General features: G+C 41.5%; 1 protein-coding gene across 13 annotated transcripts in view; it reads left to right on the top strand.

The window, feature by feature from the left end:
• Window positions 1–17,116, top strand: part of mast2 (microtubule associated serine/threonine kinase 2) — a 191,548-nt gene that overhangs the window by 153,384 nt on the left and 21,048 nt on the right. For 7 of the 13 annotated variants that reach the window (XM_011474290.4, XM_023954408.2, XM_020702563.3 and 4 more), the window contains 6 exons: window positions 2,218–2,293; window positions 5,215–5,235; window positions 6,628–6,706; window positions 7,657–7,811; window positions 15,330–15,405; window positions 15,739–15,948. In XM_011474290.4, coding sequence (XP_011472592.1) covers window positions 2,218–2,293; window positions 5,215–5,235; window positions 6,628–6,706; window positions 7,657–7,811; window positions 15,330–15,405; window positions 15,739–15,948 — 617 coding nt within the window. The remainder of the gene's footprint in view (window positions 1–2,217; window positions 2,294–5,214; window positions 5,236–6,627; window positions 6,707–7,656; window positions 7,812–15,329; window positions 15,406–15,738; window positions 15,949–17,116) is intronic. The other 6 variants (XM_011474291.4, XM_023954410.2, XM_078946194.1 and 3 more) reach the window with 3 other exon arrangements.

Raw genomic sequence — 17,116 nt, 5'->3', positions numbered from 1 at the left:
CGTGTTTGACTAATGACACACGTGTTCACTGGAGTGTATGCATTCCTGGTCTTCACTGCCAGCCTTTGAGGCACAAGCTCCCATCCCAATGAACGCAGACGCTCCTATTAATATTTGAGTCTGTGCTCTTTCCAGGCGCACTGCTGACAAAAATGCATAATTGATGCAGAAATCTCCCTGTTATTCAGCCCTCAAACCTTCCTCCAAACATTTATTAGTCCCACATCCCCAAGCATCCACTTTCACTGCAAAGCCTGGCCTTGAGTGTCACACAACTCTATATTTACAGCCTGTTTATCAAAAAAACCTTTGATTTATTCATCTGGGAGCAGCTCCCAACTCTGCTGTAAATCCCCTCACCTGTCCATCAGCATCATTTTAAGCTGACCATCCAGGGCAGCGGCTCAGTTGGAAATGATGCATCAAAGCCAACAGATGTTTGACCTGCACTGTCTCCCAACCACTTTTTTGAAGTTTTTTAAGGTTTGCAGTCAGTCTACTCCAATGCTGACATGTAGGGAGCCTGCACAATAAAGACAAAAGTATATAAGTTATTAATGATATAAAATTCAAAACACAAGAAGTGATAAAACCTTTGTTGACTCTAGATTTCGGTTGATGCACGGCACAGACTCCGGCTCTGCTGACACTTTAGTTTGGTGATGTGGTTGGAAAAAAATGTCAGATTTGATTGTAGTTTATAGTAGTCTACTGGAAATTGCAAGTATGAACAGTTTTTAAAACACAGGAGAGACTTTTATTATTGATTAATTAACCTTTTATAGTATACAAACAAGGCTCCTAACGTAGTTTATTTTATTTTGTGTTTTTGTTCCTTATTTGTCCCTAATAAACCCTTTATCCTTTCACTTAAAAAACAAAGTGCACAATGTGCCAAAATGTCTAAAAAAGGCTTTCAAGTTTACTTACTTTTACGGACCTATAACATGCTTTGCTTTTCTTAAACCTTTTAGAGTAAACTATATGCATATATATGATAACATACCGTACATATCTTTGGCATACTAAAGAACCATTTTTTTAATGAAATATGAGTTATTTTTGCAGTTCATTTTCAAACCCAAAGTAAGACGACTTGATCTCTGAGGCACCACCTTTCACTCCATGTGGGTGCCGTCTATTTCATGACAACAACCTAGAGCCGCCCTCGGCAGTGTGTCTGCATTTCACGCACCAAAACAAACATCTGAACTTTTGCAAAGATGGATGTGTCTATTGTGCATATAAAAAGAAAAGTGTTTTAGCCGATCACCGTGGTGCTGGCAGCGCAGACTCTTCCTGAACGAGGCTGTTCTCACTTTGTGACATCACAATGTGAGAACCCACTCGTTTTCATCGCAGGTTTTTAGCAGCATACTCGGATATGCCTGAATGGCAAGCTCTCAGCGGCGGGGGGGGGGGTCTCTTCTGCAGAAACTATGTTCTAAAAATAACACAGTTTCAGTTTCTTTTTTTATTTTCTTTGCTAAAAACAACATAATCGTTGGGAACCACTGGGAAGACTTACAATTGCCAAACAGATGATCGTAGTGGGACTTTGAATACATTTGACTACAGATTCATCTTCCTCTTTTGAGTCACTCATGTCTGTAGCAGGTCTCCTTTTGTAGCTGTCATTTGTCTTAACGGCCACACCCATGAGTAGAATGCATTGACTGAAAATGAGAACTGGACTGAGGGACCCCTCCCTCTTGGGGGGGGGGAACAGTAATAAACCCCCCCAACACAAAATCCTTCGGCGGGTGGCCGTGTCGCGCACTCAAGAACGCAGGCAGCTTGTAATGGAAATGAATAATTAGAACGCAGGAAATTTGTCGTATTTCCTCGCCAGACGGAAATTCTGTTGTAGAATGAGGATGTGTGTGTGCTGCTGATACCGCACAAGTGTGTGTAAGAGGCAGCGTGTGCAGCGAAAGAGGGGGTGAGAGTTGCGGTGCAGGGAGTGAAGGAGAACAGTAATGAAAGGTTTCCCCCAGAAACCCTTGAAGTCTGAACACAGGACTAGCAGAAAAAGTAAATTATCAGCAAAGATGAATGTGTTTAAAGGAAGCATTAAATCCATGTTTTTCACAAAGTTTGCTTTGTTTGTCCATTCATTAGAAAAGCTCCAACCCCAGACAAATACTTTTTTTTTGGAAAAACCTAACCCGCATTGCATCCCGAAGTAAATATTCTTCCCTCCTATTTGTCTTGCAGGCACCAGCCCACTGGACAGCCCTCGCAACTTCTCCCCGAACACAGCCGCTCACTTCTCCTTTGTCCCTGCACGCAGGTGAGACCACCCACCTTTCCCGTAGACTCACCTGAAAACTGTCAATGACTGAATGAATGAATGAATGGCTAAAAGTCAAAAACGTTTCATCGCAGCGAGGATAGCAGCACGTGCCACCCTGTTCCTACTGTCTTCACAGCGACATAGCTGATACGTTTCTGTTAAATTATGAGCTAACAGTGAGAATTAAAGCTCAAGTAGATGAGCTTTTCTGCAGCTTTTCAAATGGAAATGTTGAAGAGATCTGAGCTGCTGCTGATAAGGAGGTGGTTGATCACTCTGAAGCTGCCACTCAAACTGGGATTAATAAAGCTCCCGTGGGTCTGGCCTCTCGGCTCAGATTACTTGAGAAGAGTGAGTGTGTGGGTCTCTTTCTTTTGAACATTGCTGTTTGTGTGAGTTTTGTTCTGCCCACCTGAAACACACGTGTGTATTTTAAAGCCCACACCAAGATTAAGAAGTATTAATATAAACTCATTTTGATGGTGCGGAGAAGAAAATCTGTCAGCTCGTCTCTTAAGTCTTCATTTGACAGGATGATGTTTCCATGGTAACACATCCTCTTTTGTGCTGAACCTCTCAGCTATTTTCATGACAACATTGTCAAACATTGTTTGGTGCAGCAAGAAAAAAGGAGCATTAGTGCTGGTTGGAATTGGAAATCCACCACTGTCCTTCTGACGACCTCAGAGCTGCAGCAGCTCAAAGCTGTGGGAACACTGACACCACATGGTGGGACGTGGGATAACAAGCCCAAGTTCGTCTGTCTCCACTGAAATTCTCTGAAATCAGAAGTCAGATTTGCTCTAATGGGTGAACATTTAATTTTAAATTTTTAGAAGAACTATTACATGTTTTTCTTGTACTATTAAAGTTATAAGATGAAAAAAGTAAATTTCATCAAGCAGAGAATTTAAAGATAAGGAAAAATCTCAAGCAGATTTAAAGACTTATGTATTTCTCTGCTTAAATATGATGCAGATGTGTTCAATTAAACATAAATAGCTGGTTTTCTGTTTGTCTTTTTTCTGATTTCTTCTTTTTTTCTAAATGTGGGTTTATTTAGAATTATAAAATCAATGGTTTTCAGTTTAAAATGTTAGATGAACAAATGAAGCACATTTTTGCTTCAAGTTTGAAGCGATTTTTGCAGCATTTTTTTGTTTTTGATTGCCCTCCATATGTTTTTGACCTATGAGAACCCATGGTGACAGCAGTGTAACAGAAAAATATCAGAAATGTATTCCGTGCTCCACTTGGTATATGGTAAAACACACAATTTCATTATAAGAAAAATTAGATCTAAGTTCTAATGGGTTAAAGTCTCAGTTTAAGACCAATTCTTCAGGATTCAGTGAGGTGTGGGTTTTTTTTTGAAGTTATGGGGATTTTGGGTAGTAGCCAGACACCTTAAGTATGCTTTAACAGCCTTCAGTGGTATGTGAGTTGCTTCTTTGTACTTTGAAAAGCTTGATTTATAGTAATTTTGTTTGAAATTCATTTCCCTCCTAATTTCTGTGGCTTATTGATCAGAATGTGTGTCTGGTCTCCTGTTTGTTACATCCTAATGCTCCTGACTGTTGTCTTGTAGGTAAAGACCCACTCCGATGAAAATGTTGTCGTCGATGTTTTTAACATGTTCTTGTGGCTTTCTTTTCTATGATGGAGGACATATCGAAAGAAAATTAAGCCTAAAGTTGAATTTCTAAATATTGTGGGGGGGGTTTCGGAGTATTAGTCGTGATTTTTGCCAATTTGGCCGGGGGTGTGACTTATATATAGGTGCGACTTTTTAAGGTGACTCACATTAGTTTTTTATTTTCTTTTTTTCAACACGTAGCGACAACCACTAGAGGGCACTGTAGGTGTGTTTATCAGTGTTTTCGACTGACAACAACGCAGAATAAGCACCACCAGGTTTGGCAGAATTGTTCAAAAGCGACACAGAGGATGAAAAATTAACAAAATTTGGGGATTTTAAGGGATATAAAGAGGTTAGTTGACTTGTTAGCATGCTTTTTTTTCTAGTCATCTTACTATTTGTTCATATTTTGCGCCAGTATAGATTTTTCCAATGTTCCGAATACGACAATATAGTTTATATAGTTACAGTGTTTCTTTATTCAAATTGTTGTGAATCAGGAGCAGATTGGAAGAATGCAGTTTAAAATGTGAGTGAATGAATAATGGCCACAATGTAAGCGCTTTGAGCGTCTGGAAAAGCGCAGATAAATCTAATCCATTATTTTAAAAAAAATGTATTTGTGATGTAGAAAATATGCTGGGTGGGCCGCAATCTCCCTGCTCCGCAACAATGGGGAGGAAAGGGGGGGGGGGGTCCACGCCAGCGATCCCACCCACAACAAAGGGGCAAATTTCTAATCAACCAGTTCTCTGCAAAAAATATGTCCTAGAAAACAACACGTTTTTTGCCTAAAAACTGCATAATTATATTTACAGTACCACTGAGAAATCTTAAGATAGCTCAAAGATGATCGGAGTGGGTTTTGAACAAGTAGGACAGTGCCACAGCATAATGCTCCCACCACCATGCTTCAGGAAACTGTGATTCTTACCTTTCAATCCAAACAAAAGGAAATCTAGTATGAGGGTGACTAACACAAGCTGTGCTCACTGATGTCCTTTAAGTGAGATTAGCTTATTGATTTAGCAGGTGATCTTTGTTCCTCTTATCCCATTTCTAATGGATTGAGCTTCTCCGTGATTGTAAACAGTATTAAAATGGGGGAAAAAAACATTCAAGTTTTGATGCAAATGTACTGGCTGCAAATATCGGGCGCTTTATTCTGCTTTTCCTTTGCTGGAAAAGTCAGAAATTCAAGGATAGATGGGGATAATGGTCGTGTGTGTGACAGTTGCTAACAGAAATAAAAGCAAACCCTGTCTTGTCTCCCTTACAGTCATGGACACAGAGCCGACAGGTAACTCCCCAGACCTTCTCCCTCCTCCTCCTCCTCCCTGTTGCCTCCTCTGTCCTGCATGGCTGAGCACACACATCAGCTCATCGCTTTGCACACATCACTTGCTGACCTGAAGACAGCCTGTTTGAGTGCAAAACGGGTCACAAGAGCTGCTTTTCAAAAGGCAGCTTTTGACTAAACCTTCTCACATTTGTCCTCCTAACTTTCAAAAATACTTTCAGAATTCATTGCCTGTAAGAACTTAGTTTATTGCAACACAGTAAACTAAGTTGTCACCACCAGACGACTGAAGTGGTTGGACACGTTCACAATTCCATTGCAATTCCAATTCCATTATCCATGTAGATAAGGACGAAGTAGGTGAGACGCAGGCACGTCATACAGATTTTTCATTTCAATTTCTGTGCACTGTGTGTGCAAGGAGCCCGCTAGTTCTGTTCAAGTTATCTGTGCGCGCTCCTTGAGTGGAGATTTTGTGGGCTTCCTACAGGTGTCCTACGGGCGCTTACGTATCACCTGCAGGTCCCTTGCGTGTGGCATTAGGAGTATGCGCACCTCACTGATGACTAGAGTGCAGCGTGCAGGCACCTTGCAAGAGCATCACCTACATGCAACTTACATTAGCCTTACAAATACTTCATGACATGCTTACCACACCCAAAACAATTGTATGTTCCATTTTCATGACGTCCCTTTACGATGGTCGTACGAGCCGTAGGGGAATTGCAAAACACACCTGCACTCACCTTAAGATGCAGCCACACCTGTCTACAACCTGGACAACCCAAAAACCTGCACCACCTATGCAGGTCAACTCCCAGACAGGTGCATGTGACTTAGAGTTAAGCAGTTAGAACCCCATCTCGTCGTTTTTTTTTTCTTGTCAAGGAAACTTTGTAATGTATGTCTAACCCAACAATTCATAGAATTATGAATATAAAGAATTATGGACTTTTCAATAAGATTTTCTTGCACCCCTTTAGAATTAGATTTGGAGGTATCTTTCTGTCGTCGTGAGGAGGCATATTATTATTATTTTTATTTATGTATCATTTTAATCCAAAGAAGCTGCATTAAAAATGAATAACTCTTTGGCCCTATGTTTGTGTTGATACTTTGTGTGTGTGTGTGTGTGTGGGGGGGGGGCATTGTTGGCTGAGCTTCCTCATGCTTCATTGAAGCTCAGCTTAGCCTCAAAGGACGCCTCTCCTGGTCGTTTTTTCACCTTTGACTCCACATTCTCCCCTTTTTCTCCCCTTCGTCCTGCTTGTTTCTGCTGAATTGCATTTTTTTTTATGTGAATGGCGCTTCATCTTGTTTATAACTGCTCTCAGGTGATTATAATACTTCTGAGCTCTGCTTCATTTTCAAGTCTGGAATGTCTGTTTTTAGGACGGATGGCAGGCGCTGGTCTCTGGCCTCATTGCCCTCCTCTGGATATGGCACCAACACCCCCAGCTCCACCGTCTCGGTAAATGTCTTTGCTCTATTCATACGTATGTCTTTTATTATGAGCTAAGGGTCCCCAAACGTTAGAAATTAATTACCTCTGTTCCAACCGGCTTTGCTGCAAAGCTCCTAAAGCTCCCCACACCACAGTAATAGCTTCTCGGCGTTCTCCTGCTTCTGCTCCTTCCCTTTCCTTTTATTTATTTATTTATTTATTTTAGATTCCAGCAGTTTCTGTCATCTGAAGCCCAACTTTATTTCTTCATACTGCTTTAGGGTTAAAATCTAAATGAAAATCAGTTGAGATTAGTTTATTAATGAGATGCAGTTGGGAGAATATTTTGTGCTTTTGCAGGAAATTTACCACACAAACACAATAATATCACAATACATTTTGACATTTAGGAGACAACGTCTCTTATGAAAATACTTTGCTGTTTTTTTCCAGTGTATTTTCAATAAAGTTGAGAAATTGAATTACTGTCATTATTGTGCCTTAGATTGTCGTTTATTCCATCTGCTGTGAGTAAAATAAGAAGTTTTTAAATGGCGTATACTTATTTAGCGCTTTTCTACGTCCTACAAGGCCCAAAGCGCTTTACAGTCACAGTCCCATTCACCCAGTCGCACACACACATTCACACACACAGTCACACACAATAGAAGCAGTGGCGGCTTTCCTTTTTTTGCAAAACAAGCTCTAGACTTCTTGCCTGCTTAGAGACCATCTTTCTTTGTGTTTTCCTCATCTTCTCCAGCCCTCAATCCTTTTTTAAGATTTTATATATCCCTTTTTTTCCCCAAACGTTTGGATCAGTATTTCTTATTTATTCTGAAAGCGTGGATGTGTGGTCCACTTGAAAATGTTACTTTCCCCCACGCTGCTCCTCCTCCTCAGACCCCAGCTTCACCCCAGCAGTAGCTCCTGAGCTGGTTGTAATCTGTGCTCCCTCTGTGCTCCTCCTCTCACAGTCCTCCTGTTCATCTCAGGAGAAGCTGCATCAGCTGCCCTTCCAGCCCACGCCGGATGAGCTGCACTTCCTCACCAAGCACTTCAGCTCGGAGAGCATCACCGATGAGGAGGGCCACTGCTCCCCCGCCATGAGACCGCGCTCCCGCAGCCTAAGGTAAGAACTCCACAGTAAAAGCACTCCAGAGTGAAATCTTTCTGGTAGTTGGTTTGGATGCACAAAAATGAAAAAAGTAATAGTTGAAGTGAAGGAGGCCATTGTGGTGGTTCATGTGAGAAAAGAGGGTGCAGAGGGAGGAGCTGAACAAAAAGAAATAGGAGGAGGTTTTTTGGAATCCTGCCTTCTGAAAGTGAAGCCTTCACTTGGGCTTTGTGAAACGTCCCGTCTCTGATTTAAAAACAAAAAAATGTCTTCAACTTGATGAAGATCAAACCTACTTACGGTTCATTCAACCCCAGTCAATGGTGGAGGCTCTTGGCCTGAATACTCCAACTCTCTCTACTAGCAGGACCGCCAGGCGGCAGAATCAAATGTTCACAGACCTATAATCCAGAATGTTCCTCGATGTTCAAAAAAAGAAGACATTGTCAGATCTCTGGACTGGCTTCCTGTGACTGTCTTCATCAGATTCAAACCCCTGACATTTGCCTACAGCATGGTTAGCTCAAAAGGACCTTCTTAAAGAGCTGATCCAGGTTCCACAGCCCTTTCTGTTCCTGCTGTGGTTGGCCGTTGACAGGTGACTGGTGGTCTCTGTGCAACACAAAAAAGATGAAGAGCCACCCAAGCATCAGTGAACCCACAGAACTACACAACTCTGTGTGGGAAGAACTTTATGTTAAGGACAAATTTAAAGGTTTGACCCATTTATTATGGGGGATACATTTAATAAATGACCCACCATAGTTGAAATTACTACACACTTTATACACTTTTCTCTAAAGTTCAAACTTAGAAAACTAAGTCCAGGTCATCATAGAATAAAAAACAAAGATCTGATCCCGATGATGATTTATGTCACTCTGGCAACCTGCAGGTGCTGCTTCTTTTCACAGGGGACACAGCACATAAGAGGTTGATTGACACGATCAACAGCCAGTTAGTAAGCAGTGATTGGTCCGAGTATGTCTGAGTCATGGTTGCTATGGCAAACACTCTTACCAATCTGGAGGGTGCTTTTTGGAAGACCACATCCCAAGCAGGCTCAGGAGAATCAATCAAATGGTTTAAACCTTCAAAGTGAGACCACAAATTGTCATTGAGGCATCTGATTGAAACTTGAAAAACCTGCGCTACAGAATAATATAATTTGAAAAAATCTATGTCTATGGGATTTTGGATTCTTGGAGCCAGCAGGTACTTCCTATTTGGAATGTGAGGGGTGAGGGGTCACTCGGTCCAGTTCTTGTATATATTCAATGAGAGCCACCAAACATGGACATATAGAAATTGGGTCCTATCTGTCCTTCTCTATGCAGAAATATCACTGCAGCCCCTCTTTCCATGTTTGTAAAAGTGCTGAGAATATCTAACCCTGGATCTCGGGAATTTCACTGAAATCCTTAACTGTTCTTGAACAAAAGTAGCTTCTAATTCTTTGGCTTTGAGCTCTTCGCCTCCAGCATAAAGCTGTTTCCTCATCAATCCAATCAATGGAGCTTCACTGCCTTTTCTGGAGTTCCTTCACTGAAACTTTAAAGAATCACCTCAGAGCTCAAATGGTTTTCACCCTGCAGTTCCAGCATGAATCCTGTTGAATATCTGCATTGCTTCTTTGACTTTTAACCCATTTTAAACTTTGTTCATCCAGAAAGCAGATATTACCATGCTGCCTGTGTCTGTCTGAGCTTGTCAGTCTCCAAAAAGGTCAGCCTTTCTTCCTGTGACTTTTCCCTTGACAGGAGGCGTTTAGTTGTCCACCTGTGGACGTCTTTCAGTCCATCACTCCATCTGCAGCTCAAACATTTGCACTCATCAAAAGCAGTTTATTTGACCTCCCCTTTTCGTCTCAGGCTCTGATTGTTCAACTCATCTCCTCCTCTCTGTCGTTTTTGTTCCCTCCACTCACACACTGGGTCTTTCTCCTTCATCTCTCGCCTCCTTATCTCCACTGCTGCTCCTCTGCAGACTGATACAGAGTTCTTTTATCCTATGAGATGAAAGCAGGCGAGCTGGAGCTGCGTGGCATAGATCTGGCCAGAGTCCTGCTGTGTCTCCTGATTGAAGTCAGGCTCGGCGTGTAGAGCTTCGGCTTCCCAGTTAAAGCCTGAAATAAACCTGTTAAAAGGCAGAATGAAAGGAAAACGATCACCAGGGCCGTTTAAATAATGAATCCTCAAATGTCTTTATAATTTAAACAACCAGCAGTAGCAGCGGGGGTGATTAAAACACTCTGCGTGTCTGCAGAGCTTCTACCAGATCTGATAGACCGTGGGGAACTGCTGCCAACAGAGCACCTCTAACTGTAGAGATACATTACATAGGAGGAGCTGTGCAGATGAGAGGACGATCCACAAAGAAAGAAATGAGTCAGGAAGAGAGAAAAAATGATCATGGTGCTTGGACTCTGGAGAAGAAGAAGGTGTGCAGCTAAGTTCACACCTTCCTCGACATGTCGAACCAGGTCGAATTTTGACCAATCAGGAACTTGGATTCGGTAGTGACATATTGATGGCGTACCTTTTTATTTACAGAAGTGCCAAACATTTGTAAACTGATCATGGGGGAGAAATTAATAATTATGGTTTGTTTCCGGCAGGAATTATATGACACCAAGTCTTTAGTATATCGGAATAGAGCAGTGAAAGAATATGCCTGGGGCAAGATTCATCAGATTTACACCTCTTTGACATTTCACACCAAGCCTCTTCCAACTGTAGGTGTTGGAGATTCGCTAGTTAACAGTAGAAAAGGAAGAAGCCCCTCCCTGCTGGTCCAGTGTGAAAACCATGGGCTAAACACATGCTCAAGAATGCAAGTTTAGCACGTTCAAGAACGTGCGTCACTTGCAAGGTGTGAACAGAGCTTGACAGTCACCTTCTTCTTGAGTTTGGTTAGTTCTCTTCGCTCATCATCTTCATCAGGACAACTTTACTCAGTCACAATTCCTAACAGTATATTCTTCACTTTTGACTTTAATGAGTGGACTTCTTAAAATCCTTCAGCTCCACTTCCACTGCTGGGAGAATGCTCTTCTGCTCTCCAGCTCCAGCCTGAGAGCTCAGCTGGGGGCTGATGAGGAGGGTCATTTCATATGAGGCAGCCTTCATCACTCTACTCTCAGGCAGTATTCTGATCGGGCATCAGATGACACTGATGTACGGTAGTCCTTTTAGAAGAGGGTTTGATAAAGAATATATTATTAATATTCCTATGTCTGTTTTGGTTTGTTAGTTATCATTTAACCAACAAATGATCAGAGATCTGCCAAGTAAAGAAAAGCAAGTTCATTTTTGTTCTCTTGAGAGAATAGCTGCTGAATGGATATGAAGCTATCAAACATTATCAGCTCTTAAGTCCCGAAAAGGGGATTTTTGAGAAGCTGAAAATATTTAAAGACATCATTATGCCCCTTGATGTGCCTTTGCATAATTTAAGTCTATGAGAAGATGAGCAGGTAGAAAGATGAAGAAGTTATGATGACTAATTTACCAGAAAAAAAAACCCAAAGCATGAAGGATTTAAATTGTGCCAAAAAGCTTGATCTGTGAGTACCAGGCATAGTGGATTTCCCCACACCACTGCCGGCATCGTACCATGCAAATGTTGTCTACGGCTGCATTTAATTGAACTGATCCCAAAAAACAAACAAGCAAAGGATGTTTGTTTGTTTTTTTGTTTTTTTACATGTATGAGAACACGAGCTGAAAATGAGTTCATGCTTCTACTTTTGTCTCAAGATATAAAACTCTTAAAGCTGAAATTGTCTTTTTTCCCTCAGTATTGAACGCATTTTTTTGCAGCCTTTTCAGTGAGATCATAAATGTGAAGGAAGTAATGCTCTCACCCCCCTGCTGTCCGGTTCTCTGTCATGCTCAATTAGGCCTCTCATTCCCTGAGCCTGCTGCCTCAGATGGGAAGAATCAATGTTATTTTACCATCACACATACACACCTGAGTTCCTCGCCAGCCTCCCCATCTGACCGACTGTCTACACTGATTTACTTCAATTAAGGCTCTTACCAATCAGTGCTTTGTGTGCCGGGCCCTGTGGTCACATGCGTCTCCCCCTCTCAGACAGAAACGTGTTCATCATCCAGAATGAAGGAGCAGATCGTGTCTTTCTCCAAACTTTCTAGATTGCAGCAGAAGAAAATCAAAAGAATCCCTCACAACTTCTTTCAGAGTGATCATTTCTCAAAATAATGAGCAAGATGTTTTTCACGGAGAGTGCCGCCAGGCGATTTTTATCTCCCATTACAGCAAAAATATAGCCATGTTCTAATTAGCCTTTGTCTGAGAGGCTCATGTTATTCATCCTGGGGATTCCTCTACGACCTCCACTGGAGCCCCCCCACACCTCCCTGCCAAACGGGAGATGTATTTCAATAAAGACTTGCGCAGAGGAGAAGAATAAGAAAGCAAAGAAGATCTCATGTGAAAATTAAAGAATGTACAAAACAGCCTGAGGCTCTGAATCCATCTGTGCCGAGCCTCTGCTGCACTTTCTAAAGCTGCTGGCCAGGATCTGATTGATTTTCTCCTCCCAGACATGAAAGAAGACTTTCACCGTCTATGAACGACATTCATCTGTTGCAGTAGATGCTGTGTGAGCTTTGGAGTCTGCTCTTTGTGCTCCACATCAGTTCATCAAGCCAATTCATGGTCACAGTCAGGAGGATCTTTCATAACGTCTTCTTGGAAATCATTTCCCTTGAAAATTTTGCTACTTTTGTCTTTGTTTTACAATTATCCAGAAGTAAGATTAGAGCACCAGCGGTAGCATTTTTTTATGTTGTCTTTATGAAAATAACAAGGACAAATACCATCATCACTTGGAGCACTTAAAAAAATTAAATAAAAGATAAAGCCTGAAAAGAAGTTTTACCCTAAACCTTGGTGTCATGTGGTAATAAATATGTTCTGCTGCAAAACCGTCCAACACAGCCTTCAAAACATGATTGTCTGTGATGAATGAATTCTAAGAAATGCCCTTCCAGAAAGGCAGCCTGGCAAAGGAAACTAATAAACCATGTTCAATCTTCTTAAAGAACATGTATAATGTTGGCAATTATTTTCTTTCTATTACAGACAACAGAATGGCTAGAAAAAGATTTCTCGAAATATATGAACCTGATGCTGCTATTTTTTTGCTTTTTTTAACCAAACTTTTTCAAACCGGAAATTTGTTTTTGTCAAATCAAAAATGTTATATATTTGCAGGAACAAAGCTAAAGCATTATCTGATATGTTTTTGAAAAAACACTGGCACAAAGAATCCGTTTGCGTAAAAACAACAGCAACAAAAAGACGTTTTTTTGTAACTCAGTGTGTTATGCAGACAACTGTAGGACTGCAGCAGGTTCCATGTTTAGAGTGAACCCCAGAATTCACCAGGCAGAACAATGCAACCTCTAACAAAAGAGACAGTAGCTTGAGTGTGTGTGTTCGTTCTCACCTATGTGTGCCTTTACCTGTCACCGGAACTGCTGCCGCAATGACAAACTGCCTGCATGATGTTGGCTCGTGTGTCACGTTCAGACTCTTATTAAGCAGTTAATTGGAGTCTGAGGTGCCGATGGATGACTTAAAGAATGACCTCATCGCGCAGGTCATGTGATCGGGGTGTGTGCGCCATGTGATTGTGTGTACAGATGACTCATTCTGGAAAGGCAAAGTCTGGAAAGTTTAGAAGATTATCTCTTTAGACAATCTTAATGAAAGATTTATTAAATGTGTTCAAAGAAAAAAGGAGTTAGCCGATAAAAAAATAACATCTTGCAGGTTTGCTGCTAAAGAAAATAAGATTGTCATCTTGTTAGGTAGAATAAACCAGGACAGAAAAATAGATATGGTAAGGATGTGTGTGTGTGTGTGGGGGGGGGGGGGTGTCACCGTCCTAAATTGATGGAATAAATAATGCAGCAGCGACCTGCATCTCCGTGGATTACCTCCATTCTGGTAGAATTTTACACAGGCACTCACCTGTCATCATCTCCCGTTTTCCTGGAGGTGAGATATGGAAAGGTCAAGGATACTGCTGCTGCTGCTGTTTTGTCTTTCTGCAGAGAAAGGTCGAAACTGTTTGGCGGGGGGGGGGGGGGGGGGGGGGGGGTCCCAGGAGAAGGAATTTCTGAGAAAGGAAGTCTGCTGAGTGAAAGATGGATTTATATCATGGTGAAGCTGGTCTGGACTGAAGGAGACATCACTGTCCATCTGTCAGAGGCTGAAAACCCCCTGAGACTTGAGACAGTTGCTGCACTGAGGCAGAGAGAGGCTTCAGCTTGTTACGTACAGACACACACTCCCTCGAGCCGGCGGACTCTTACTATCTCCAGTTTAAACTGTCCGACCCGCTTTCGTGCCCGTCTTTCTCACTGTCCTGGTCAGCCTGATTCCTGAACTCTGAAACGGTTCGGCTACCATGCATGAAAGAACAGCTGTGCCACACTCAGCATTTGTAATGTTCAGACCCACTCCATTGAAAATCGTGTTTTTGGTGTTTTCAACATGTTCTTGTAGCATTTTTCTCTTGATGGAGGACATTGTAAAATAGATTCAGATTAAAACTGAGTTTCTGAGTATTTCTTTGTTCAAATCCTTTCTAATCAGGACCAGAAAAAAAAGCTGTTAAAAAAACTTGTAGGTGTGACCTAGAAGCTACTACGGTAAGCCACAAGCCCCAGCAGCCACTTGTAGTCAAATAGATCCATCCACGTCTTTGTTTTCCTCGTCTGAGCTGTTATCTGGCTCAGAACTGTACAATTGGATACCTATCCATTATTGGATTATTGGAGTTATCCATTATCGGATAACTCCAACAATGTTGGCATTTTTGTTTGCACCGTTAATGTTAGATTGAGTTGGAGAGGGGCTTTCCCTCTCTCAGTAATGGGGAGGGAAAGGGGGGCGGGCTTACTCCACGCCAACGCTCTCATACGCAACTTTGAGGAGAATTTCTAAAGGGGCAACAGCTGCTATGCAGAAAATATGTCCAAGAGAACAACACAAGTCTTTTGATTTTGATCATATTTAGAAGACCACTAAGAACACTTTCATAATAGATTAAGACAAAACAGAGTGGATCTTTAAAGGTGAAGGTTTATGATAAAGTGTAGTGTAGCACCTAAATACAAAAGAACAAAAAAAACTGATACAAAGTGTTTCCTGCATTTGGCCTGATCTACCTGCATTTAAAACAAAACAATTATCGTATATGTTTTAGGGGCAGAACATTTAATAAACTTTAGATCAAAATGAGACGTTCCTGACGCAGGTCATGTTAATACGGATTTATTTTTTTTAAAACCAATTAAAATGTCTCGGTGTGAATCTCCTTTTTGGCCCATTTTTGATGTAACCGTAGTGACATAAAAACTCCCGGAAGCACAGCTAGCATGCTGATGATATGAAGTGCCGTGAGTTTACCTCACTTTTCCAGCCACACTGCCTATGAACACTTGAACACTTGTGGATTTGTATCTCACTGTTTTTATCACCTTTGTGTGTTTTCAGCCCCGGGCGCTCACCTGTGTCCTTCGACCATGAGATCATGATGATGAACCATGTGTACAAGGAGAGGTTTCCCAAGGTTAGTCCAAAACAAACAGATTAAGCATGCATTAATGATCTTCTTAGCGTTTCACCTGAGAGTACTTTTATTCTTAATTATCGGTGAGAAGCAGGAAGTCTTTTTTTTTTGTGCATTTCCTGCACACCATCCTGTCAAGACATTGTTTGTACTTTATTGTGGTTTACCAACATTAGAGTATTGATTTAAATGAATAAAATATATTCAGGCTTTTAGTTTCTGTTTAATAGAATAGCTTTAGTTTTTTGGTTAATGCTTTGGTCCCATATCGACCCCCCACATGCACCTCCTTTATGACTCATCCCGCTACCCCCTTTATTTCTGTCCCCTCAGGCGACGGCTCAAATGGAGGAGCGTCTGGCCGAACTGCTCGCTTCGTCAGCCCCGGAAAAGGTCTGCCCGTTGGCTGATGGGGTCCTAAGCTTCATTCACCACCAGCTGATAGAGCTGTCCAGAGACTGCCTGGAGAAAAGCAGAGAGGACCTCATCACCTCCCGCTACTTCTACGAACTCCAGGAGAATCTGGAGAAGCTGCTGCAGGACGTAAGTCGCTTTGTTTGTCTAATTTATAGACATTTCCATGACAGTATGAATATATTTACTTTAACCTTTTATATCTTTAGAAATAAAAATAAAAAAGAGAATGGGTTACAAACAAGGAAAAAAACTTGCTTAAGTTGGTTAAGTTGCTTTTAAAATTAGGTAAGACCAAATAGAAGACACACAAAAGAAGATTAAACACCACAAATGAGAAAAAAGGGTGAGATAAGGTTTTTTAATATCTTATCCTTGATCTGAAAAAATAGTTTAACAGGAAAAAGCAACCCTAGAACTGTTGGACTTCCTTTTTTAGGTAAAGATTTTTTCAATAGTCAAACTTAATAAAAAAAGGCTGCACGGTGGCGCAGTGGTTAGCGCTCTTGCCTCACAGCAAGAAGGCCCCCGGTTCAAGTCCCAGCTGGGGGACATGAAAAACACAACATCAATGGGGGACCTTTCTTTCTGTGTGGAGTTTGCATGGTCTCCCCATGCATGTGTGGGGTTTCTCCGGGATCTCCGGCTTCCTCCCACTGTCCAAAAACATGCTTCATAGGTTGATTGGTAACTCTAAATTGTCCGTAGGTGTGTGTGTGAGAGTGAATGGATGTGTGATTGAGGATATTCCACCCTGCGACAGACTGGCGACCAGTCCAGGGCATCCCTTGCCTACGCCCAAGTGGCCGGGATAGGCTCCGGCGACCCCGTGACCCCGAAAGGGAATAAACGGTTAAGAAGATGAATGAATGAAAAAAAAAAAAAAATGAATGAATGAAAAACTTAATAAAAACACACACAAAAAAGAAAAAAAAAAAGAAAAAGATTTTCAGCATAAAACACTTTGCATTGTGTATTAAATATAAATATTTACTGTAAGTTTAAAAAGTTACAATAACTTATTCAATAATTACATTGTGACGACCTCTTTGAAAGGCTGCAGACTCCTGCTCTTCCAGCCCAAATGTCAGTCTTCTTAGCCTCATGTTAAAAACCCACTCCTATGAAAATCATGTTTTTAACAGGTCCTTGTGGCTTTTTTCTGATGATGGAGGACATATGTCAGCAAAATTGGGCTTAAGTATGTGCATTTCTGAGGATTTCTTTAGTCAAATTGTTGGGAATCTGGAGCGATGGCTCCAATATTGCTCCCCATTTTTGTCACACCGCATGTGTT

Source organism: Oryzias latipes, chromosome 4 (genome assembly GCF_053564925.1).
Source record: "Oryzias latipes strain Hd-rR chromosome 4, Olatipes_Hd-rR_3.1".
NCBI lineage: Eukaryota > Metazoa > Chordata > Actinopteri > Beloniformes > Adrianichthyidae > Oryzias > Oryzias latipes.
Note: the sequence above shows the minus strand (reverse complement) of the source record. Positions and strands in the feature narration are given on the sequence as shown.